The sequence below is a fragment of the Indicator indicator genome, chromosome 4, assembly GCF_027791375.1.
Source record: "Indicator indicator isolate 239-I01 chromosome 4, UM_Iind_1.1, whole genome shotgun sequence".
NCBI classification, from domain to species: Eukaryota; Metazoa; Chordata; class Aves; order Piciformes; family Indicatoridae; genus Indicator; species Indicator indicator.
In genome coordinates this window covers 24,297,757-24,323,889 of record NC_072013.1, presented here as the reverse complement: position 1 = coordinate 24,323,889, position 26,133 = coordinate 24,297,757, and the positions used below count along the sequence as shown (strand labels likewise).

At 41.1% G+C, this 26,133-nt stretch overlaps 1 protein-coding gene across 4 annotated transcripts in view; it reads left to right on the top strand.

The window, feature by feature from the left end:
* The first annotated feature begins 300 nt into the window (after positions 1 to 300).
* CDC42BPB (CDC42 binding protein kinase beta) overlaps positions 301 to 26,133 on the top strand; it is a 92,881-nt gene continuing 67,048 nt past the window's right edge. For all 4 annotated transcript variants that reach the window (XM_054400401.1, XM_054400400.1, XM_054400399.1 and 1 more), the window contains exon 1: positions 301 to 478. In XM_054400401.1, coding sequence (XP_054256376.1) covers positions 301 to 478 — 178 coding nt within the window. The remainder of the gene's footprint in view (positions 479 to 26,133) is intronic.

The window sequence follows — 26,133 nt, the reverse complement described above, 5'->3', positions numbered from 1 at the left end:
GAGGAGCGGGAGCAGCAGCAGCAGCAGCAGCAGCAGCAGCACTTCCCCGCCGTCGGGGAGAGGCCGTAGCGTAAGCGGGTGGCCGGGTCCGGCCCATGGACCGTCCGGGCCTGAGGCGGAGCCCGTGGAAGGAGCCGCTCGGCCCCAGAGCGGCCGTGAGGAGCGGGAGGCGGCGCGGGGCGCGGGCGGTGCGGTGCGGCTGAGCGCGGTGCCCCGGGCCTTTGCGTGCTGCTGTGCGCCGGCTTCGTGGCCGCCCGAGCTGCCCCGGCCCTGCCCTTCTCCCGCCGCCGCGGCGGCACCATGTCGGCCAAGGTGCGGCTGAAGCGGCTGGAGCAGCTGGTGCTGGACGGGCCTCAGCGACACGACAGCGTTCTGAGCGTGGAGACCCTGCTCGACCTCCTCGTCGGTGTCTACACCGAATGCAGCCGTGATTCGCCGCTTCGCCGCGACCGATACGTCTCCGACTTCCTCGAATGGGGTGAGAACGGGGACGGGCCGCGGGGATGCGGAGGACGGGGCCCAGCCGGGGCCGGTCAAGGAGAGGGCCAGGGCCTGGGTTGTAGGGGCGGTTGTGAGGAATCCTCGATGCCTTCATCCCTGGTCGAGGGGCAGCAAGCTGGCCCGGGCGGGTGACTCGGTCCCTGGAGTACGCTCGGCGCCGCCACCGCTCCCATCTGCAACCGGGGCGGATTGGGGTGGGGAGACGCCGCCCTTGGATGTGGAGTCACCCTGGTGAGCAGGCAGCCGGGCCTTGACCCCCGTGGGTCTAGCCCTGCTCTGTCCGGAGCGAATCGCTTGTCAGCAGGAGCAGCACCGGAGTGTCCTTGGCCTGAAACCCAGCTCGGCTTAACCCGAAATGTCAGGCTAATCCAGTGCACCTTGGGGGGTTTCCTACCTGGGGGCGGGGAGGAGGGGAGAGCAGCAGGCTCAGGCTTTGAAATAATGCTCCTGTGCCGGAGTCGTTGCTGTTAGAAAGGGCGTGTGTATGTGTCTTGAAGAAACAACAGTCGCCGTTCATCATGCGTTCTTTTTAATTTGTGCATGCCCCTGAAAGACAGAGCAATTCTAGGCAGCCTTTGTAACAGCTTTCTTTAATGGTTTCCTACTGTTAAGCAACCTGATAATGAGAAACCTCCAATAGACTGGAGTGTGCTGACAAAAGAAAATGTGGACACTTGTGACAGCACTTAGCATGAAAGTTTTCTATCCAGCTTTGTTTAGTTAAGACTCTTGACTGCAGGTATGTAGATATTAAAATCATTCCCTGCTGCATGCCTAGGTGAATTTATGTTAAAATGGCCATGGTGGCTGACTGGTTTATTCAGCTAAGTTATGAATAATAATGTATGACAAAGGTGACTTAACTTCTCATGGAATAAGAATTGGAGGAGAGGGAGGAGTCATCATTGCTCACGAGGGTATTGTCCCGTTTATCAGCTGTTCCGTGCATGTACAGTTGATTGCACTTTTAAAGAGCCCTTTAAAAACAAAACAAAACCAAAAAAAACCCCAAAGCAAAACAAAGGATTTCCTAAGGGAGAGGGAGGGGCCCATTTACTTCAGTAAATGCAAATGTGTGTCTTCAGCACTACAGACCAGAGCACTAACATGTAGGGACAGCTGGTTCTTCTTAATTTCTGTGGGGACCACCACTCTTTGTCATACACTAACAAACTAAGAGGATTCACTTCCTGGAGTCTTCCATTGACGTCAGTAATGCGATTGCCAACTGAATAATTAACCGCTTTATCACATCTGCCCCACAAGGCTGCAGCCTGGGGAACATTGATTATTTGTTTTGTGGTGGGAGCTTTGTATGTTTTTTGCAAAGAGCAGTCTGGTTTTACACTGTTGTTTTCAAGCTGATGGTTTGAACTAGCAGACACTTACAAATGTGGTAGATTAGCCTATAATGGTACTTTGAGCACTGAAGTTGAGGACAGGATTTGGGGCAGGCCAGAGAATGATACGCTTTTTCTATAGCACTGCTGGTGGTTGTGTCTTGATGATTGATCCCTGTGTTGTCATTTTCCATGTGATGGAGAGGCCAATTATCCAACTGTTTATAAAATCACTTATTTTGATTCTATTTATTGTGTTCACTGAATGTGAAAAGGTTACTGACTCGATGAAAAGTATAACTCGCAATAAAAACAGTGTGTAGTTCTTACTGCAGTGTGGGATTACCGTAGTATAACAAAGTGCCTATTCAATAAATAATTGAAATGTATGTGAGCTACCATCGGGTGCTGCAGAGTGGGGATAAAAGTTTATAATCCAGACCCTTGATGGTAAGGGGATGGGCCTAAATCTGTACTGCTATATTTTTGTGCTCCATCAACAAGGAATACTCTTAAAGCCAAGTACAGTTGATAGTGCCTGTTCCTCCCTTTCCTTCAAACTGTTAAAAAAAGTGCCAACAATGAGAAACCTTTTATCTGTGTCCTAAATGCCCTCACAGTATGTTTCCACTGACAAGGAACTTTTTTTCTGCCTCCAGCTAATAAGGAAAATATCATGCCAAACACACTAACCTTCCTCATGTCGTGATGTGCAGTCATAATTGCGGCCTGATTAGAAGATATTCTCGACTGATGTGCACAAGTTTTGTTTTCTGCTATGTGTCTGTAGAAGCATTAGAGTGTAGTTAAATATTTGGGATATACTTTGAAGATCAGTGTTTCTTTATCAAATGGAGACAGAAGGAATTTCCGTATCACTGACAGTGGAAATAAGCTGCATAGGTATTAAGGTTAAATTAAGCCAAGCTGTATAACAAGCATTTCTTCACTATTTTGGATTTCAAGCTGGGTGTGAGGTATCACATGTTAAATTCCCTTAAAATGATTCAGCGTGGCTAATGGACTTGCTTGCATTCTTAATTGCCAAGAGAAAATAGAGTTCAGGTGTGGTAGCTGAAGCACTGAGGCACATTTTTTTCTTGGCTGTGAGGTGCAGGGAAGATGCTGAATTTGGTAGTGTAGCTAGCTACTGCATATCTCTGCTCTGTGACAGCATCATGATGCTGCTCATGTTCGGGAGCTGGTGACTGTAGGAGAGGGAAAGTGGGGAGTCCAGAAAATCAAGTCTCATATTTATCCTGTGAGACTTGGGCCACCTTCTCCCTATTCAAAGTTTGTAGCAGTGTAGCACCTCACCTGCAGAGGCTGGTGAGACCCAAATGGTGCTTCTCACCTATAGATCTTGCCACTGCTTCCTGGCAGTCCTGCCACAGCGTTATTTCTTCAAAATCTTCCTATTCGCTAACCATACAAGAGTGTAGGGTGTGGCCATTTGCCTTGAGGCAGCTTGTGGCTTCCATTGCTTTAGAAATGTTGTAACAATCTGCCATTTTAACCTTGGCAATTGTAGCTTTCTCATGGTGACTGTAGCTTTCAAACAGACTATATTTATTCCTTGTATTGGAAGTATGATATGAATATATTCATGCCTAGTATCTTTGGGGAAGGGTTAGCTGAGCTGGAAGTGAGTTCAGAAGTCTTTTTCTTCTAGCTATTTTTATTTCTAATTCTTGTTGAATAAGATCTCACCTAGTCATCACTGTATTATTTGTATAATAGATCACAAGATCACAGAATGATAGGGGTTGAAAGGAACCTCTGGAGATCATCTAGTCCAACCCCTGTGCCACAACAGGTTCACCTAGTTCAGCTTGCACAGGATAGTGTCCAGGTGGGTTTTGAATGACTCCACCACTTCTCTGGACAGCTTGTTCCAATGCTCTAATTTTGAAATGATGGATTTTGAAATAATGCTCAATATTCTTAGTGGGAATTGAATCCAAGTCTCTTAGACAGTAGACCCATATCTACATGTTTACAACAAAATTCCTAAATCTGTGCTTAGTGTCATTTAAACTGTTGCAATATCTGCTGGTCTTAGAGTGAGAAATATTGAGGAATATTAACAGTGAGGAGTCCTTTTTATTCTAGTTATATTTGCTCATTCCTCTGAAAGTTATCAGTGACATTTGGATTTTACAACCCTTGTGCCTCTGAGGCCAAACTGCTTGATTATCTGTGTTCATCCTTCCAGGTATCTGGGGAGATGCTGAAACTGAAGAGTGCTGGGTCGTAGAAAGCCTGTAATGGTCTGCATGGCTGTAGAAGTGCTTCCCTTGGTAAACTAGTTGGCTTCCCTAGGCCACTAGTGAAGACTACCTAAAGCAATCAACAAGCACAGAGAGGCTGTGTGACCTTTGGGTTAATCTGATGGATTATGGTGCACACTAGTGCTGGTGTGCTGAGGGATGGTATTATCCATGCGCTGCAGAGGGACCTCCTGAGAGATTCTTCTTGCAAAAAATGTATGCTGTCCCTTGTTTCACATGACAAGAAGGACAGCAGTACTGCAGCAACATGGCAGCTGCAGCTCAGGTGTCTGTGCACCACCTGTCCTTTTTCTTTCAGGTACAGCATGTTCTCCCTGTGGAGCTCCTTGTTCTGTTGTACTGCGGGATCTCTTTCGTAATCCTGTGCTGGAATGACTGCTTGCTGGGCACCTTGCTGGCTGGCATCACATTCGTACTCATCTGGCATCACCTTGTATCAACCACTTTCACCTTCTTTTGCAGGAGCTATCTTAGTTAATTGGCTGTGGCTGATGCTTACTGCCCCTTACTTCCAATCAGCAGGGACTGGCACAGCCGGCTGCTCCATTTTTGAACGGCTACTTGGCATGGTTTGCAGCTAGTAGGCAACCATGTTCAGAGAAGAGTCTAACAGGAATAGGCCCTATTTGTATTTAAAGTGCTCTTGATGCTGCATAGGCTCCCTTGCTTGTCTTTGTTTCCTCTGACCCTGTTTTGTACTGCTGGCATGCTACAGAGGGCAAGATGGCACATGTCCCAACATAGTTCATTCAGAGTTGTCTCACTCCTGGACTATGTACTTGTGAGTCCTCTCTGTGAGAACACATCAAAACCAATGTCACAATAGTTCAGACTGATCTGAAATGTAGGGATATTTTCCCTTGAGCCATCTGTTTGAATGCTGATTTACCTTCTGCACTCTTGGTTTGTGCAATGTCTGCCACCCAGCCAGACTGGTGTTCTACTTTTGGATGCTGGTGTTGTATTTCTTTTGTTTGCTTAGGTGTTTGTTTTTATTTTTCCTGAAACCAACTTACTTTAAGGGGGATGAAGCTGTGGTAAAAAGAAGATTGCAGATGATTAGCACAAGTAGGCTGACTGGGCACCTGCTGCCAAGCCCTTGAAGATGGTCTGGCATTATAGGCAGTGAATGCTGGTGTCGTAACAGCGAAGTATTCCCGCTCCACTATAGGAAGGAAAAATGTGTATATGGAGTGCTCAAAGCAGCCTCTATCTAGCCTTGAGCTCCCACTTTTGGGTGTTTATGTATCACACTTGAGGCTGGACTGTAGGTAGAAAAATGATGCACAAAAAGTTCACCCGAAAGGGTTACTGTCATGCTGCTGCTGGTGCAACAATTCACAACTTTGGGTCGCTGTCAGGACTGTTGCTTCAAGTGTGAATCTTGCTGCTGGGGATGCACTGTGAACTTTGCAAATCCACTAACTAGCTGCAGGGTAGACCTAGTCCTCTGGCTGCCATCACCACTAATGTAATAGAACAAGTTCTAGGTGAGGGTGGGGGCACAATGTGTGCCTGAGTGTGCTGCTAGTGAAAGAGGCAGGAACTATCCTTTAGTATTTTTGAGATGACCTTAGATTTGCCAGGCTTTGCTGGTTGCTTATGAGAATCTTTCTTTGGCCTTTTTGTGTTATACCAGGAAAAACTGCCACTTGATAATTCATGTCCTATCTCTTGTCTTGAGGGCTTAAATTCCTCCCACTTACCTGCTTGCAGAAATACACATAGAAAAACAGGAAGGGACCTAAGGCTCTCTACTAGCTTGCATAAAATCCTTCTCCACAAAGACAAGAGCTGTGCAGTAAGGAATAACCCTGTGGTGCATATGTAGGAAGTGAGCGTGGTTGGATGATGAAGACAGTTGATGCACAAGAAAACTCTATTTCAGATTCTGGCTTAAGTTCCTCTTAAGTGCAGCTAATAGTCTCTCACTGGTGGTACATGATAAAGTATAGAATGCAGAAGTAAGATTTCATAAGCATCCATAAATTACCATTTTTTTCCTGATTTTTTGTTTTTATGCTTAAACATCTAAATTATTTTTGTACCCTATTTCATAGATAATATTAAGAAATAATATTTGGCAAAAAAATTATTTGCATCCTTAAAACTTCTATGGTTGGCACAGTTATGCCTAATCAGTGGAATTTACTTGGATGTTGGTTTAAGCCAGCAGATTCAGTGCAATGAACTTTTTTATCCAATGAAGCTGAAATAACCTTTTTACAAGTAATTCACATGTGGGAGTGAGTCAGTTTCTTCTACACCTACTAGAAACAAATGGTTATAACTCTGAGTCAGAACTGAAGAGACTTGTTTCATTAGCTTTTTTTAGCAAGTTGCTTTTACTTTATGGTTATATATTAGTGTATTAGATTTTTAGAAATGTCGATCCGTGGCTGAGATTAATTTGGAATGTTAAACTATTACAGATTCATTCAAATTCATAAAACTGCTTCAAATTACAAGCAGGGAATAAAATGCAAGTCATGCAAATGTATCTGAGCCATTAACAGAACATAGTGCCTAGGATTAGGAAAAATTTATTTATCTCATTTATTACCTGTGTCTGAAAGATGGATAGGATGATGGACCACAAGCAAATCTCTTTAGAAAAATAGGAGGGATTTGTTAAAGCTTTTTGCTGTATTTTTGTCTTTGATAATGTTTAAATAGAATCGAGATTAATTTTCTAAGTCTTTCATAAGGTACACTTGGAAATTCCAATACATACTTGATGTAGTTACCAAAGAGTTTCTATCATAATACATCCCACTATGGCACTAACGTGTTGTTTGGTTTGTGTTTGTTTCTTTATAAGAAAATGTATTTAATTTTATAAAGCTTTTCCAAGTCTAAGAATTTTTAAGTACACTTGGTCTATGGTTCAATGTGATATGTTCATTTTAGCTGTTTCCTGATATTTCACCCTATTTTTCTCATCGGTGCATGTGGATTGCCAGAATGCAGGCTTTCATTTATAAAGATCTTTGTTCACTGTAATGAATTTAGCTCTTTTCAATGGGAAACTACACACTGTTTTCTTAAGCCCTGATTTTGCATAGACCTCAGTAATCATGTCTGAAGATATACTTAGAGTGCATTCAGATTAAGTGTGTGCATCCATCATTGACAGATGAGGCCGTGGGCATCCTGAAGTGCCTGAGATCTTAATTTCTGTCATTCATGTCATCAGGGTCTTAACACTGTAACATGTTATTGCTTAACCATGGCCTGAATCTTCATGTGTGACTAATAGCTCTGAATGCCCAGCATGAGACCTTCATATGGAGTCTGAGTATTGGGAAGTGATGGGGATGTCTTCACCAAGTGTTGAATCATTGAAAATCTATGGAATTTATTAATCAAGTATGGAATGCATAGATGACAACTTCTTCCTCCAAATGGTAGAGGAACCAATGAGAAAAGGTGCTATGCTGGGCCTTGTTCTCACCAATCAAGAAGGGCTGTTGACCAGTGTGAGGCTCAGAGATAACCTTGGCTGCAGTGACCATGATGCAATAGAATTTAAGATCCTCAGGGCAACTAGGAGGACATATCCCAAGCTTACAACCCTGGACTTTAGGCATGCAGTCTTCGATCGCTTCAAGGATCTGCTGGCCAAAGTACCATGGGACAAAGCCCTAGAGGGAAGAGGGGCCCAGGACAGCTGGTCAGTATTCAAGGATCACCTCCTCTGTGTCCAGGAGCAATTTATACCAACAAAGAGGAAAGCAGGAAAGAATGCTAGAAGACCTGCCTGGATGAGCAAGGAGCTCCTGGACATCCAAGGAGCATGCTGTCACACAAAAAGAAAATCTACAAGGAGTGGAAGAAAGGACAGCTAGAATGGGGGGCATTAAAGGAAGCTGCCTGAGCAGCAAGAAACCTGGTTACAAAAGCTAAAGCTCAGTTAGAATTAAATATAGCCAGGGAGATCAAGGGGAACAGTAAAAATTTCTATAGGTATATGAATGGTAAGAAGATGACTAGTGAAGGTGTGGGCCCCCTCAGAAAAGAAACAGGGGAGCTGGTGACAAGTGACATGGAGAAGGCTGAGGTTCTCAGTGACTTCTTTACCTCAGTTTTCACTGGCAAGGGCTCCAGACACACTCCTGGAATCACGGACCAGAAGAAGCCAGGGACCAGAAGAAGGAACTGCCCATTGTGAGTGAAGATCAGGTACGTGGCCATCTGAAGAACCTGAAAGTGTTCAAGTCCATGGGACCCGATGAGATACACCCATGGGTGCTGAGTGGCTGTGGCTTAAAACCACCATGGTGGTTGTCAGTGGGTCCATGTCCAAGTGGAGTCCCTCAGGGATCAGTCCTGGGACCAGTCTTGTTCAACATCTTTGTTGGTGACATGGACAGTGTCATTGAGTGCACACTCAGTAGGTTTGCTGATGACACCAAGCTGTGTGGTGCAGCAGACACGCTGGAGAGAAGGGGTGGCATCCAGAGGGACCTTGACAGGTGGGCACAAGCCAACCTCATGAGGTTCAACAAGACCAAATGCAGGGTCCTGCATCTGGGTCAGGGCAAGATGTTAAAGACTTGAGTTCCTTTTGTGCTAAGTGCTGTGTGGGGTGGTGGAAAATCTCTGCTGTCCTCTGAGGAAGGACAGTGTTTCTAGTAATAGCATGGTTATACTTCTGGGGTATCAGAAACATTTTTCCCTCTCTTGAGGAATTCCTCTGTCCCTGGTTCTGCCCCCATCTTTAAGAGAGCCAAATATACTTTGGGAGGTACTTTGCCTTGCATGCCTTTGGATTTCTGATGTTGTTAACAGTGTGACTTCTGTGGTCTTCATTTGCACATCATTCCTCAAAAGTTGGCTTCTCCATGGGGTTTTTCAGTGTGCTGCTGGCTTTATTGCTGCCTGTGTGACTTGAATTATCAGTATGGGAAACTGGAGCATTCTGAGTGTCTTCTTTTTTACTGTAATTAAGGCAAAGTAGAAACAGCAGGAGGGTGACTTCAGGCATGGAGATCCTATTATCATTTTGAAATATATTCCCAAAGGTTTGCTTTTTTAAGATGCATGTTTTGTGTTTAAACTTAGCTTTTTTTTGATAGCATTAGTCAGGTTGTCATGGGTTGTTCCTCCACCCCCCTTTCTGTGTATCACAGCAATGTGTCTGTGGTTTCCTTGTCTCTTGTTAATGCTGAGAAAGATTCCTAGTGTGTACACTCTGCAGGCTTTGTTCTGTGGTCTTGGATTGTGGATCTCAAGAAGGGGAGCAAATTTTTTGTCTGCCTAGGTATACGTGACTAAGAAGTCTGTACTGAAAGTTTTAAATGAAGTCATTGACCTTGTGTTATCTAGTCTATTATCTAATGCACTGCATGTGAGTGAAATTGGAATGCAATATGTGTCCATGTTTTCTTTTTGTATTCTTTAACGCAAGGAGGAGATCTCACTGTGTGCTTGCTATCAGTGGTTCCCTTTAGGATGGTTTTGTTGCCCTGCAACCCTTTCAAGTTACTCTCCTGAAAAAGAAACTACATTTTTGTGATATAGAAGCTCCCTCTATATGACTTATGGGAGACTGGGAAAAGAAAATGTTTAGATGCACAAAGGGCTGAAAGTGATTTAAAGGTCCTAATGGAATAACTAGTGGCTTGTAAGCACTATATGATGTGTTACAAATGCAGAATGAAGGGTGGAGTCTGCCGTTTTTAATCTTTCTGCATTTAATGGGTAATAAGGTATTTTTCCTAAATTCTGAGAAGTTGACAGATGAGTTAGCCTGTTGTGTCACCATGAAGAGGCATAAACATTTTATTTCCAGATTAGCTTTAACTAGCTGTAGCAAAATGCTTTAGTCATGTGGCATGGTATCTGCACAGAGGCGTTAAGTTTGATTGTGTTAACTTATTCTGTTATGTAACTGAAGATTTCCATCACCAGTCGGTTCAGCCTTTGGTTTCTTAGACAGTTAATGTTTATGTTAGGAATAATGGCTGTTTCTAAATTGTGGTTCTGCTGGCCTTGTGCTCCAGATTACATAATACGGGACAGCATACAGTGGGAATACCTAACTGGAGGCTGTATCAGGCCCGCAGACTGTCTTTATCTTACCCTTAGAAATGTTTACTGATTATTACGGCAACTGAACTGTGGTTATCACTGAGTGTATGTTATTGTGGGCCAGCAGAATTTACTGGATTTGATGTAGCACTGTACCAGCAGAGCTATATTGGTCAGGCTTGACCCAGGCAGGCAAGCCCCACTGAGATCTACATCCATGACTAGAAATGTGTATCCCAAAGCTGTCTGTGTCCAATGTGAATTGTAAAGACAAAAGAAGGCGGGAATTTCTCATTTAAAATAAAAAATAAAAGTCAGAAGCTTTTACTATCCTTTGGAAAGGGGTTGTAGCAGTTATCTTCAGCGTTGAGACTGTGTGCATTTGAGTGGCTCAAACCAGGAGCAGAATTGCCCTGGTTGATTTTGAAAGACTTAGAGCTGTGGGAAATGTAGTTACAACCTTCTGGTTCTTGTGGATAGTATTAAGCATTGTAAAACTTTAGTGTAATTTTTCAGGTATGTTTTGAGGGAGGGGATAGCAGACATTCTATACTTCACCTTCTGCATACCAGCATTATATTTCCTTTACCCTGTAAAAACTCAAAAGTATAGCATGACAAGTGTGAGGTCTTGCACTGTGGAGCTGTAAAAGTTGGGGAGTGACCAAATTGAAAGCAGCATTGCAGAAAGAGATTGGGGGATCCTGATAAACAATTAATTGAAAAAGTCAGTAGTACATCCTTGTAGAAATGAAGAGTACCTGGGTGCTAGACTGCATGAGCAAGAATGTAGCTAGTAGGCTGAGGGAAGTACTCTTCACAGCACTTGAGGTAGTTTCTGGAGTACTGTGTCCAGTTCTGGGCTTTTCAGTATACAAAAAACACTGGGAGACTGAAGCGAATCCAGTGGAGAACCATGGATGTGGCTGGAGGCCTAAAGAATGTGATGTGTGAGAATTTTGAGACACCTGGGTTTGATGAGCATGGAGGAGGGGAATATGATCCTGATTCTTAACTGCCAGATACGTGGTTAGAAAGAACACAGAGGCAGATTCTTCTCAGGTGCACTGCCAAGAAGGAGAGGTAATGGACATAGGCTATGGCAAGGAGGATTCTGACTATGTGTAAGAGGAAAGTACTGAGGGTGATCAGGCACTGGAAGAGGCTCTCAGAGGGATGGTGGTCTCTTCATTGTAAGAGACAACTGGACAAGGCCTTGAATGACCTGATTGAACTTTGATGTTCTGAGTTTAGATATTCAGCTTTATGAGTAGAAGATTGAACTCTGATCTCCAGAGATCACTTCCAACCTTAAAATTGTTCTGTGTTTCACTATCACATCTTTTCTTTCTCCTTTTCCCATGTTAGCGAATTCATTTAACATCATGGCTCCTTTAAAGATAAGTAGTTGTTCTTCATACTTCCCAGAATGAAAAGAAATATGTGAAATAGAATCCTATTGTTGTAGATAAATTGTTGACACAACTGAATGTAGGTATTGCCATATTTTAGGCTTGTAAATTATGGGATGTTCTGCCACGTATTTAGGAAAAGCACTAATTTCCTTGTTCCTGGAAGAGAATTGATGGAATAAGTTTCAAGAGTTTTGAACCTATGTTTTAGGTCTAGTGCTTTTCCCCAAGTGTAGTTTTCTTATGTCTAGTTGTTAGCCTTGATAGCAGTTGAAGTATTTTAAAGCTTTGTTCCATTGAGCTATCATAATGCCATGGAGTTATCATAAGAGCCTGCAGTCCTTGCATGACTGTGAGTCTGAATCATCCTTTACAAACAATACAGGTTTAGCTGTTCTGCTAGATAAGTTCTCATATCACAAAGGGATCTCTGTCTAGTAAGGTTCCTAATATCCTTATGTCTGACATAATGAGGAGTCTGACTATGCAGTTGCTAACAACAGAGTGAAACAAATCTTCCTCATAGTTGTAAAGATCTAAGAGAGATTTGCTGGCTTTTGAGTTCCTCTGTAAAATGAGAGCTTGTATGACTTAAATGAAGTTGGATTTGCAACATGGTTTTAATGTTACTATTCTTTCTTGTTGTTAGTGCATTTGGCAAATGACAATACACAACCAATTCAGTGTTTCAAGATCATATTGATACATACAAAAATAGCATGGGAAGTGCTATTAGTAATGAGGATAACAATGTATAAACAGGATAAACCCCAAGAATCTTTTATTGATGGTGTGTTGTAATTATTAGCAGGGTATCTTAAGTGAAACTTGATTTTTTTTTTTTCATACAATCAATTTGTATCTTTGTTTTTTAGTACATTCCTTTCAGCAAATTCCTGGGAAAATATTTTTCATCATCCTTATGATTCCTCAATGCCTGTAAGTGGTAGACATCCTTATCAGAGAAATATACTGTCAACTATATCCTGAAGGCATTCATTGACAGCACATAATGTAATGGTCCATTACCCTTCTGGGGCAAGGACTGTGTGTGTGCGTTCATAATGTGTGTTAATTTTTCTGGAGAAACATTCAAAGTAGTTATTTCAGATGCTGTGGCTGTGAGCCTTCAGCTGTGTTTGTGATTGATGTATGGATGTTGTTCACATTGTGTTCTAGTTGTAGCATATTGCTTCCCTCCTGGGAGGTACCTGTGCACTGTGCACATACCTTGGGGGAAAAAGCAGGTAGAGAAATAATAGCAATAACTTCTTTATGGACTGAGTCTTGCTGCCTAAAACTACTGAGAAAATACTATCCCCTTCCTCTCATGTTCTTAATTTCTCGTTTCATTTTTCCCAGTTTCAGTTCTTACTTCCTATTTGTGTTTGGAGAAGGCACTTTGCAGTAATGTCTTTAAAACAGCAGTGTGTGCTTGTGTACATGTTGCTGCAATGATCTTTTGCATCAGTGGCTGTAATATGCCATTTGTGCCCATTGGTAATAATAGCCCTTATTTCAATTATTTGTTTGATGGCTACAGAATAAATAATACAGAGAGTTTACTGGAAAATATGTCCACCTTCAGAGCTCTATGGGGAGCCTCTGAAATGGGTGACAGCTGGTGAATGATAATGGATTATGTTTCTGCAAGGGAGAAACATGGGCAAGACCTACTTCTTAGCTCAATCTCCTTGCCCTCATTGCTTCCTCCCCCTTCATGTTCCATATAACACTTAAGAACCTATCTTCTCCATTTTCTGAGGGACTTAGGTGGAGGCTTTTACTTATCACTTTTGTCTTTTTCTAAAAAAGTAAAATAATTGGCAAGGAAATAAATGTAACGGTCCATAACAATTCATGGAAGAGGAAATCAGCACTGTCTACTTGCTATCTTTTAACACTTGTCCAAAAATAGATTGAGGAGTCATAGTATTTGAATTAATATTTGCAGTATTGGAATAAAAAAATAAGCAGGTACATGTTTTGGAAAGGACTGGAAAAGCAACACTTTGTTCTAAATACTGATTAATATCCTGTAAACAGTGGAAGGCTAGGCATCTTTACCTGGTAATTCCAGAAGTGATAGGCTGTACTTTAAGGAAAACTTTGAGTTGAGGTTATGTACTAAAATGTCTGTTAAATAAGATATTGAAGGAGAGAGGTAGAACTGATGATATCCAAGGAAATTTTTTTTTCATATGTGATAATGGATTCTTACTAGACTTTTGCAGATTTTGATGTATTAAAGTAGGTTTGTGTAAGAAAGGTGAGATTCTAATTGACTTGGTCCTTCAAAAATGCATTTCTGAGAGTGTTTGTTCAGAAAAGGACAACTTAAATTTTGATGTCAGATAATTGTAGAAACTTCTGACTTGTTTCCTTTCTTTAAAATACAACTAAACAGTCAGTCTGAGGTGACCTTTGGCCAACAACTGCACAAACTACTCAGCTTGTGTAAAATTTCTTAAAATAGTTAGGTATATTTTTATACCTATGTAAGACTAACTACTGGTGCAGTCAGGGTGCTGTAATAGAAACTGTGATGAAGCGAAACTTGCTGCACATGCAAATGATAAAGTGGAGTAGTTCAACCCACAGCTGTTCCTGATACATCTTTTAAAAGATTTTGTGTATCTAGATGGCTATTTTCTTTTTTTTTTTAATGATGCTGCTATGAACTTGGTTTCAAAATTCAAATTATCTGGGAAACAAGATTTAAGTTTCAAGAAATGATGATAAAGTGAAATTCCATGGCTATTAGGGTATAAACATTAGAATGGTTGCCAGAAGAATAATGTTCAAGACTGGAACACTTTTACAGAACATTTGAACAACAAAAATCCAAGTTTCATAAGTATCTTCAGTGCTATGTGGTACCTCTGTCCTGGAGACAATTGTTGCAGACTTCTTTTGTGTACCTGCCCATGAGAGCCAGATTGGAGCTTGCGTGTTATTTTAAAAGCTGTGAAACTACCAAGAGATTAAAAACACTTTTGGGTAATACTCATGTCCTTGCTGGATTCACAATGGCAACCCAAAGATGGAATATGTATTACTAAACAAGCAGTCCTGAGCATCTTTTTCATGTAGGTAAAAAAATCAAAACAAAAAAAAAAAAACCCCAAAAAATCCATGATGTAAGTGGTATAAATATTGACAATATTAGAAGGTGAAAAAGGAAGGGAAAATATTTAAAGATCACACCTCTTTGAGATGTTAGGAACTTCCAAACAAGGAAGGAACAAAGGATTAAATAGCTTCAGCTCCAGAATACTAGGATCAAAAATGGAAGTAGTATATCTGAACTACTAATATCAAGGATGAATAGTTTGACAGCCTGTAAAAGATTGTGATTTGGAACTGAATGGATTTTTAAAGTGAGTCAGTGCAAGTGGAAAATATATATAAAACAACCACTGAATGGGCAAAGTAGCCAAGATTTATTTAGATGACAGTGGAGATAATTTAGTAAGGGAAAATACTGAATTCTGTATGGAAAAAGAAGAGGGAATGGGGCATAGCTAAAATGATGTGTAAGGAAAGTAGAAAAGCAACCATCCAGCTTTTCTCTGTGTAAATGGTTGTCTCAGTGTCTATGTAGTTTGCAGTTATATTGCGAAAACTTGAAGTATTTTGAGCAGAAATTCTTTGTTCTCCTGCTTGTGGTCTCCTCAGAGAACCTGTACTATGAGAGAAGATTTCTGGAAGGAAGTTAATGCATCTTCACTGGTTCCTGCTCTGGAAATGAAAAGTTGTAAAAGCATATTTTCATTGGTGGGGTTTTCCAACTAGCACGCAGATCTCACCTTGGTGTTGCATGGGAGCATTCAAGTGTTTGGTTGTTATTTTCAAGTATGAGTAAAGGAAAAGGTTGGAAGCCAGCAGAACCAAGCCAGAGGTATAGATGAAGACAAGAGATTGCCAGCCTACTACAAGATTGTTCTGAATGTCCTGATACTTGATTTTCTGTTTTAAAATCAACAAACCTGTGCAGAGGGACCATAAATGAGGAAGCAAAAGGAATTCTCTGCTTGAAAGTGGAAATAAATCTTAAGGCAAAAGGTGGATGTAGTGTTTATTAAAGAAAGATGATAGGTGGATACTCTTAAATTCAAGTGAAAAGGTGTGTACAAAATGGAGAAGTTGTATTTAAAAAAATAAAAAGCAGAATGTTATATCAGATACTGCATCTGATAGAACAACTTGTTGAGATTATCCTCGTTTGATATATCTGCTTTGAAAAGTTGGGGAGTGAGATGTAGAGGTGTGGTGTATGTAAATACCAGTGTGATGGTATTTACAACTGTGAGTGTAATAATTGAAATACTTCTCGTATTTCCATGGCAGTAACTTTGGTATCTAAGGACGGTGAGCAGACTTTTGTTTCCTACTGATTTTAAGCACATGCAAGGAAGAGGGAGAAGCTAGAACCCAGGGAGCTTGGGCTGCTGTGGATCATGCTGACATGGGCAGTGATGGAAAAAAATATTCTGCTTTGGAATGGTACTGTGGAGGATATAAGCTTCCAGGAGCCAACAAGAGGTTTGCCAATGCCCTAAAGCGTGTCCATTCTACAATGAGTCATGTGGGCTTGGCAGTTTGTTGAGAGCTTGATGTCTAAAATCATGATCTAGAAACTGCATTTAAGACTTTCTGAAAGATATCACAGCAAAGTTGTTAGGATAGCCTTTTATGAGCACATAACCAGGTGGATAAGTGATGGTAGAGCAGTGGATGTGGTTTATCTTGATTTCAGTAAGGCATTTGACACTGTCTCCCACAGCATCCTTGCAGCTAAGCTGAGGCAGTATGCTTTGGATGATCAGGTACTGACGGAGATTGAGAACTGCTTAAAGGAAAGAAGTCAGAGTTTTGGTCAATGGGACAGAGTTTACTTGGAGGCCTGTAACTAGTGGAGTCCCTCAGGGGTCAGTACTGGGACCAGTGCTGTTCAATATATTCATCAACAACCTGGATGAGGTCACCAGGTCAGCAAGTTTGATGATGACACCAAACTGGGTGAAGTGGCTGACACACCAGAGGGTTGTGCTGCAATTCAGTGGGACTTGGACAGGCTGGAGAGCTGGGCAGGGAGAAATTTAATGAAGTTCAGCAAGGGCAAGTATAGAGTCTTGCACCTGGAAAAGAGCAACCCCATGTACCAGTATAGACTGGGGACTGACCTGCAGGAGAGCAGTGAAGGGGAAAAGGACCAGGGGGTGTCCTAGTGGATGGAAGGTGGACCATGAGCCAGCAATGTGCTGTTGTGGCCAAGGCGGCCATGGTATCCTGGGTTGTATTAGAAGGGGTGTGGTTGGTAGGTCGAGAGAGGTTCTCCTCCCTCTCTGCTCTGCCCTGGTGAGGCCACATCTGGAATATTGTGTCCAGTTTTGGGCCCCTCAGTTCAGGAAGGACAAGGAACTGCTTGAGAGAGTCCAGCGCAGAACCACAAAAATGATTAAGGGAGTGGAACGTCTTCCTTACGAGGAGAGACTGAGGGAGCTGGGGTTCTTTAGCTTGAAGAGGAGAATAAGGGGTGACCTCATTCATGTTTATAAATACGTAAAGGGTGAGTGCCAAGAGGATAGAGCCAGGCTCTTCTCGGCAATGCCCAATGACAGGACGAGGGGCAGTGGGTGGAAGCCGAGGCATAGGAAGCAGGAAACGGGAGGAAGAATTGTTTTGCTGTGAGGGTGATAGAACACTGTAACAGGCTGCCCAGGAGGGTTGTGGAGTCTCCCTCTCTGGAGATATTCAAGACCCACCTGGATGAGTTCCTGTGTGGCGTGGTATAGGTGATCCTGCCCTGGCAGGGGGCTTGGACTAAATGATTTCTTGAGGTCCCTTCCAGCCCCTCATATTCTGTGACAAAAGATGTGATAAAAATACTGGGGAAAAAAAAAATCAAAAGTGTATTCTCTGGTATACAACGTATTGAGATGAGGGAAAAGACATTCAGTGTACTGTAGATAGATTAGCAAAAGAGTTGGTGACATAATGCAGAAAGGGTGACATAATGCAGAATGAAGGGAAGAGGAGAGAGAACTCTATCCTGACTGTGCTAGAGAAAGCTGAATTTAAAATGCTTGGGAATTTGGAAATGTGTCTAGGAAAAGGCACGATGTTCTGTTTTTAGATTCTTGTTCCATATGCTTTGTGTATACCTGCAATAGTAAAGCCCTTTAGATGTGCTATGAATCAGTTGGATTTTAAAAATTCACTCTAAACTGTTCCAGGATTTGACTTCCCTAAGGACAACGACTGGATTTAAAGGATAGTTTAAAATTTTCAATGTGCATGAACTGTCATGCGTCTAATAATTCTGAATAATGATTTAACCAAGATGTTTCCTTTCAGGGCTATTCAATGTATATTAAACCCCTCCTGTTTACCAGCTTGCTTTATATTTGTAGTGACTTTTAGCACTTTAACTCAATGCTGCTATAAAAATTATGCTACTTCTTTACCACTCCCAAGCAGGGGCATGAGAAGAAGCAGAGCAAGGCAGAATGGCTTTGGCTTTAGAGTTCCTGTCTAGGGAGGGAGCTGATGAAGTGAAAGTATTTATTATAATAAAAAAAGCCACTCTGAGCTTTCAACTATAGCATGGGACTTGTTAGTATTCACTGTAGATATAAAAACAATCCCCTCCTTTTCTGCTTCTGAGTAGCTTCTGAGCTACTCCAAATATTCTAGTGCCTAGTTACATTAATTGCTTGTCACATGTCTTTGTGGCCTTTTCCTGTGGCAAAAATCTGACTTTCATTGACCTTTTAATTAGATCTGGAGCTCCAGGGAAGTTCTGAAACAGGGTGAGTAATGTCTGAAAAAATGTCCTCCTGCCTGCTGCCATTTAAAAGGAAGTGAAGAGAAAGATGTGCCACACCTGTGCTTAAAGTAGCTGTTACTGTCTCAACTCTTGAAATTATAAAATGGCCCAGGTATTTATATGCATAGTGTTGCAGCCTTGAGCTATCAAAAAAAAAAAAAAAAAATCAAGTGCCTCTCAGCACTGTAAGCTAATCTAATGCCCCTTCCTGTAAGTCTTGTATTACTTAGTTAATGGGTTTGACTTGGCTAAAATAAAATACTGGCAAAAAGGTAATGGTCATTTGACTGTGCTCCTCCCTTACCCTACTTTCCATGCAGCTGTCTGGGTGTTAGCACCAAGGAAGTTCACCTTTGCAGCAATTAGACTGCTGTGAAGGCCCTTGCATGGGCAGTTCATCTCACTTTGATCTGGGCTACTTAAGATGGTGGTCTCTGAGAAAGAGCTGTGGTCCTTTACCCTTGCAGTGGTATAGCAGCCTCTCCTGATCCTTCAATAATGATGATTGAATTTGTTAAACTACAAGATGGTAGTTGCATTATGTGTTGTAGGTTGGCTTTCTGCTTGGTTTAGTAAACGGAATCAGGTTGGTGAGGAGAGACCAGCTGAATTGGTTACAGTTCATACAAGGAAGAGAGTGGAGCCATGAAACTGCCTTTGTAGTCCCAGTGATCTACTTCAGTTGTGTCACTGAGCTACTTTTTTACTTCACTCTAAAACTAGAAGGTGAGAAAAGGGATACCTCATAAGGTGAATTTCTTTCCTGTCATTGTAAGTGCGTTTGTGTTAGGGTGATTTGTTAAGAAGAGCTTATTATTAGAAACCTCTAACATTTACAATAAGGGAGGTGGCATGTGATAAATACAGCACCAATACAAAGTGTGAATTGTGAATTGTTCTGTTACATAATGAACGTAACTTGAGAGATCCTCTTCCATATATCTGGAGAAAACAAGATTTGTGTTTACTGTAAGTAACTGATGAAACCATTATGCTGCTTGTTTTGCTAAGTTTTGCAGTCAGAAAACTACAACTTTGCTCATACACCGATTATGTGAGTATGTAAGCTTATGTCAGCACTGTGGTCATCAGATGGGAATTGGGTTATTTCTTAAAAACAAGAGATGTTGTGTCTGAAATTTAGATTTATTCATATGTTGCTATTGAAATTTGGGCAAATCTAAATTTGAGATTTCCTTTAGTTTGAATTTCTCTGAAAAATAAGTATATCAAAAAGGTTTATGAGCAGTCATAATTCTCAAACTGTTCTACAAAAGAGATACTAACTCTGCTTTTTAGATAATTCATCATGCAGTAAAGTGGATTTTAGCAATCTTCACAATTATGTTATGCATGAAAGAAATTAAATCATTGAAATGTTGATGTTTGGAACTAATGAAACCTGAAACAATTTTTACGTTACTTCAACGTGATTGCCATTTGCTGTGGTTTAAGTGGCCTCTCCGACACCTGCAAAATGTGGCCTTGGACTAGGAGTACAGAAAAGTTCAGGTACAAATAAGTCCATATGAAACAGACATTATATTCTGTGGTGTTTGTTGCTATGCATCCCATACAATGCTTTGACGTGTATCTTGAAAGATCCTGTCCTAATGTGCTGTAGATTGGCTATAAACAGACTCCTGCATAGCATTTCCATGCTTACTGCAGCCTGAGGCAGATTCACGTCAATTCCAAAAAGGCCATTTTGCCCTTCTTCAGCCTTGTCCTTCTGCGTGCCTTGAACTGGGCCTCCAGGGTCACAGCTGTATGTGAGCCACATCGGGTTGAGTGGTCCAGTGTGAGTGGATGGGTTAGACAAGTTAGCTTTTGCCTGGAAGTGTTTACTGGTTTGATACACCATGTGAATGCTAATGATGACCCAGACAATGGACTGGTGGAGCATTGTGGGAAGGAACACGGAGGAGCTCTTTGAGCAACAGAATGGATTTTCTCAATTAAAGTGGTCCTGTAGCTCCCCATTCAGTTGCCTCCGATGTCTGGGATGTCAGACGGTCCCAAGGAAAATCTGTAATTCAAGGAGCCTGTATCTTTCGGGCTGGGTATCATCACCTTAAGGAAAATAAAAGGATTGAAGATGAAGCTGGAGAAGGCATTGGCTATCAACAGTTGTTCAAGAACATAAAAAACTTCTGTATTGTGGAATAGTAATATTTTCTTTGCTTCCCCCACTTCTCTGCAAGGCTTAAGAGAAAGGAAAGTACTACCTTTAGAAACCTTATGAAATTCAGAAGCAAGATCTGGTTTTTCAGTCTCCTCAGAAAGTGACAATTGCAGACATCGTTTGGCTTCTGCTCAGTAGATTAATCAGTGAAGTCTTCAAGGCTGAAAAGGCTGATGGATCGCCATGGAATCCATGGCTGCCATGTAGTCTGCTGAAAGAGCTGGGCACCCTAGGGAAGGGTAAGAGGCATGGCAACTTTCCATCTCACAAAGAAATGTGACAGATTAGAAAGAGGTGTTAAAAACTGGACTACAAACTGCAGTCAGGAACACAGTTATCTAGGTGCTTTCTTAATTCTCTTGTGAGAATTGGGCTAAAACTTAAGCCTGCTGAGTTTTTTTGTTGTTGTTGTTGTTTGTTTGTTTGTTTGTTTTAATGCCCTGGTAAGTAGTCATAAAGTGCAGATTTTCTGGTTCAGAATGTGTCATCATGCTTAAAAAAAGTCTGTCCCCCACTAGCTGTGTCCTAAAATGTTACTTATTGTGAGGCTGCACCAAGCTTGGTTGTTTCGTAAGTCAATTCTGGATTTCCAAACTAAATGCTGTTCACTGCATGGTTTTTTTTTTTTTCGTTCTTAGTACTAACAGTTCCATCTTCTAAGGTCAACTTCCGTATTTAAAAAAAAAAAAAAAAAGGACAATCTCTGCCTGAGTTGGTTCTAGAGACCAAATTGTACTTTCCCAAATTATAGATTATTCCATGACAGTAATGCAACATGAAGATGAGATATTGAGCAGTGAGCTTTCTCTGTTAGGTGTTGGGTATAAGCTTCCTCTCCTTTGTACTTGCATCCATCGTGGCATTAGCATGTGCCATTACTTGACTCCATGTGGTTTTTATTTCACCAGACTATCCTTTTTCTGTGGTAAGCTGCTGTTTTTATATATGAATTAGTTGCTTCTTGAGTAGGTAAGCCAACACTTACTTCCTCTCACTCTAGAACGCTCTTGCTGTCTAGTTCTTAAAGAGAATTGTAGTGGCTTTGACTGGAGTTAAATTGACAACACATTTGGTCATTTGGGTTACTCAACCATCTGCACATTTCTCAGTATTTGTCTGCACAAATCTTGAGTATTCTCTTCGGTGTCCTTTCATTGTAAGCATGAAAACCAGTGAATGGGTAAGTCCGGCAGATAGCCAGCTATTAAGTGTTAGTAGTAACGTTCATCAGCGAGCTGGCAAATGGAAGCATATTGCTATGTGGTTCTTCCATTTGGGGCTTGCCACACAAAGAGTAGTGAGAACAGGTGGCATTTCAAGGTAAATGCCTTGTTCTTCCCCTGGCAAATTTAGCAATACTAATAGGACCAACACCAGAACTATTATTTAACATTTTTCTTCAAAACATTTCCCAACGCCATTACCCTTTAGCATGGTGACAGATTTTTCATGATGTTAGTATACAAATGTTAGGATTAGTTCTGTAACCGTTAAAGCTGCTGGTGGAACAAAATGCAGAGGCTATGAGCACAGTCGTGGTTAATGCCTAAAAGTAATGATGTTTTTGTCCTTCTAAACCGTTGAGGATTTTGCATGTAATTACTTAGCCCAAATGTCATCAAAACTCATAATTCTGTTGAATACCAGCAAGGTATCTGATTGAAAGTGGCCAAGCACTCTGTTTTATGTTTTTAAAGCCTTTCATAAAATGAAGCAAAATCCATAATCATGACTGCAAATGGATATGTTTGTGGGCTATTTTTTTCAGAAAAGCTTGAGGTTTTTAAAACCGTTTCTATTACAGAGTTAGTATCACAGTACCAAATTTAATCATAGTTAGAATTTTTGACTTGAAAAATGAGTTGGCCTCAAGAAAATTCAGACTTTCTTGGTGCTGTTAGTGTATATATCTGTTTCTACCAGCATTTAAATTCTGATGAACACTGTTAGAGGAGAACATCTTTAAACTAGGAAGTACTGATTAGCCAGGCACTATGGAACTAGATGACCTTCCTTGAGGGGAATAAAGAGGGCTCTGAAAGCATATGAAGCAGTGTACCCTCTCAAGAGGCTGTTCTGCAAGGGTCTAAGCACTTGGCAAGAGGTAACCAGGTTGTGCTTCTCAAATTTTTTTAACCCGGTGGGGCTTATGTCATTGTAAGGATAACCAAAGTCTTGCATCACTGATTTTTTTTGTCTAATGCATAATGTTGATGAATGATGAAGAAACAGATCATTGAGCAAGAAGCAGACAGATTGTGTGAATGGGTATTACAAAAAGAGGAGGGAGGGCATGGCAGAAGTCAAAGGCCCATTAGAAAATGTGTCAGAGAACACAGTGTGTCTCCTTTTGCTTGTAAGCATCAGAACTTTGGTAGTGCAGCTTCCTGTAGAATGGAGAATTACCTCCTTTACTATGCCCTGCCCTTCCCTCCATATTGCCTTCCTTTTTCTGCTGTATGCTTCCTTTTTTCCATGTTCTTTGTCAGTATTTCTCTGCTGTCCCTTCATGACTAGGGACAGCAATGTGTGTCTTCTTTGGAACTTGATGTGTGCTGGTTGCCCAGCTAAGCAGATGGTTGCTCTGTTCCTGCTGCAGCCTTTTCCTTAGTGGAGGTGATACTGCAGGTGTCTTTTCTATTTACTGCTGGAGTTTACTTTTCTAGAAGTTGTAGCAACTTGGTATCTTTGGACAACTGCAGTGAAATTTGGTAAGGGGGATACTGAGGGTCTTTACTGGAATCAAAATGTACTAGATGGGAGAAATGGATGCAGGCTGCCAAACTGTCTGATCACACATACTGTATTTCCTTAGGAAACCAGACTGAAAAAAAATATTCCCAGGGTGGACAGTAAGAGGAAATGGGGTCTATAATTGGAAAAATTAAGACCAGAGTCAGCAAAAGACGGAAGAATTAACAAAACTGTACGTTTCTAAAATACAGGGAAAACTTCACAATTGGGTAGCAAGAGGATTTTACTTCTTTAAAACTCAAGTATGGGTATATATCACCCTTGTAAGCAGGTTGGGGCTACTTGGGTGTGGGTGTTTCCCAAGACATGTATACAAGCACTAACTTGTTAAACCTGTCAGCCAACTGTTTCAGTACCAATATCACAGGAATGCTGCTTCTTTGAAAAGGCTGCACAAAGGACGAGCAAGTTACTTGATTTCTAGCATGTAAGTTAAAAGAGATGGTTAGGGAAAATGGTAAAACGGTGCTCTTTCACGTTCTTCCACCAAAGAAAACCTATTAAATAAAATATTGGATCTGCCATGTGTCTCCACAGACAATTGACTGCATCATTTTCTTGTTTCTCTGACATTTCATATTTTGCAATTCATATAGTTTCCTACCACAATGTTTGGAAAGGGATTGAGTAGATAAAGGGAAAACATGGTGGCAGATGAATTTCTGTATGACCATACAGAGGTATGTTGGATATACCTTCTGGGGTATATCTACCTTAATGTTATCATTGTGCTAGGTAGTGAGTTAAACTCCAGATCACTTACAAGAGCAGTTCCAAAGTGATCTCGTGCAGGGCAGTCTAGTCTGTGAATAGGTTGTCCAGTGAGGCTATAGAGTCTACATCCTTTTTAAGCTTTTGAGTCCTGCCCAGGCAAAACTCTGAGTAACCTGATTTGCAATCAATATTGACTGTGATTGGTAGGACTGGAGACCTCCTGAGGTACAATTCAGCCTGAATTTTTGAAAGAGACCTGTAAGTCTGTGTATTGTTTGCTTGCAGTTGCCACATTTATTTAAAATTTGAAGCTGCCAATGATGCAAAACATCTGATGTTCTTGAACATTTGGCAGTTTTGACTCAGTGATTTTTGTGACTCTGAATTTCTGGAAGCTTACACTGCCTACACAGGAGTCCTCAAATTAGAGCCATTGAGTAACTCCAGCCCTGAAGCAGTAGTTATTATAAACCTGCTGGGTGGTCTTTTGTCCATTCTAATATAAAGGTGCTAACTTCCCAGCTGCAGCATAGTAAATGATTGATGTATTTTGAACAGCTCAGAATCTGAATCCAGAAAAATTCAAAACATATCTCAACACTTCTCATTTTTAACCACATTCTAGCTTGGGAAACGTTGCCCTATTGTTTTCCGAGTGCGATGTTGACAATACTACCATCCTTCCCTGAACTGCTTTCAGAAACAAGAGGAAATTTGACACATGCTTCTGACATTGATGGAGGCTGGCATACACCCATTCCTGGGGTAGCAGTGCAGAGTGCCCAGTCTGCTGTGTCAGATCATCTCCACTGGCATTTCCCACAGTTGTTCTGAAACAGTCTCCAAATATCTTTTATCAGGTGACATCATACAAATTGACTGTAATATAGATGCACCAGCTCACAAACCTGTTTATCTATGACTGTGCATCAAATTACGTTTTCAAACGTGTTTTCTTTTTTGTGCAAACAAAACATCCTAGTCTCATTTATCAGTGAAAGAGGAGAATATGATCAGAACAGAATTTGTTCATAGGTGGAGAATTATGTCTTTCATACATACCCAGGTCTTTGTTGAAGGAGGAAATGCTGGCATTTCAGTTCCCATTATGAATATTGATCAAAACATTGGCTGTTACTGTTTCATTTTATATTCTTGAGAGCATACATATCTTGGCTTCTTAAAATTAGGTTTTCGTTCATAGGGAGTTTTTGTGTGTGTTTGGCCTTATGGAAGACACTTTTCTTTCAAACCAGTCTAAGTACAATAATGCAAAATCAATTCTGAGAGAAAAAGTGGTGATGCATACAAATATATTGCATGTAGAACGCCTATTCCGAATTCTGATTACAGCCTCACAGTCATGAATAAACAAACTCAGGCAGTTACCCTCAGCTAATGTTACCCTGACAACAGTGTACATAACAAAATTCAGTAATCACTGCCAACAAAGCCCCCAGTACAGCTAATACTTCTGTTTGCCAGGATAAAATACTTTCATTAAGTATTAAATCAACTCCAAATCACAGGTCCTGCTTTTAATATTAGGATCAAGACTAATCATTAAAGTGTAATTATTCATTCTAGTATATATAGAGAAGTTTGCTTTGAGTTGCCTGTTTATAAAACAGTGGTACATAAAAGGAGAAGCTGGAGCTTTTTACAAGTTGTATACTGGTCCATGTATCACTTCTCATCGTTCTGACAAGCACAGTGAACACAGTGCTCTGATTCTTTTTGGTGTGTGGTTCTGCTCACTTAATTTGGCCAGTTCTATTTATGCTACTGATCTCTACTAGAGGGTTGAGGAACAGCAGCCTCCTAGGAGGAAACAGTAAAGCAAATTGGAAATATTTTTTGATTTAACTTGCTAAGAGGTAAAAATTGTGCAGTCCAGTATTTGAAAAGAGCAAGTTGAACCCTGATTACACCAGGATTTTACTCCAAAATGACAACAAAGTAAACACCAGTTTGAACAAATTGCTGGCTTGTTGCTAATTCTGAGCTCTTACCTGCTGTGTAACTTCTGGTCTGTGTGGTGACAAGATTCTATGGATATGGGTTTTATTTTC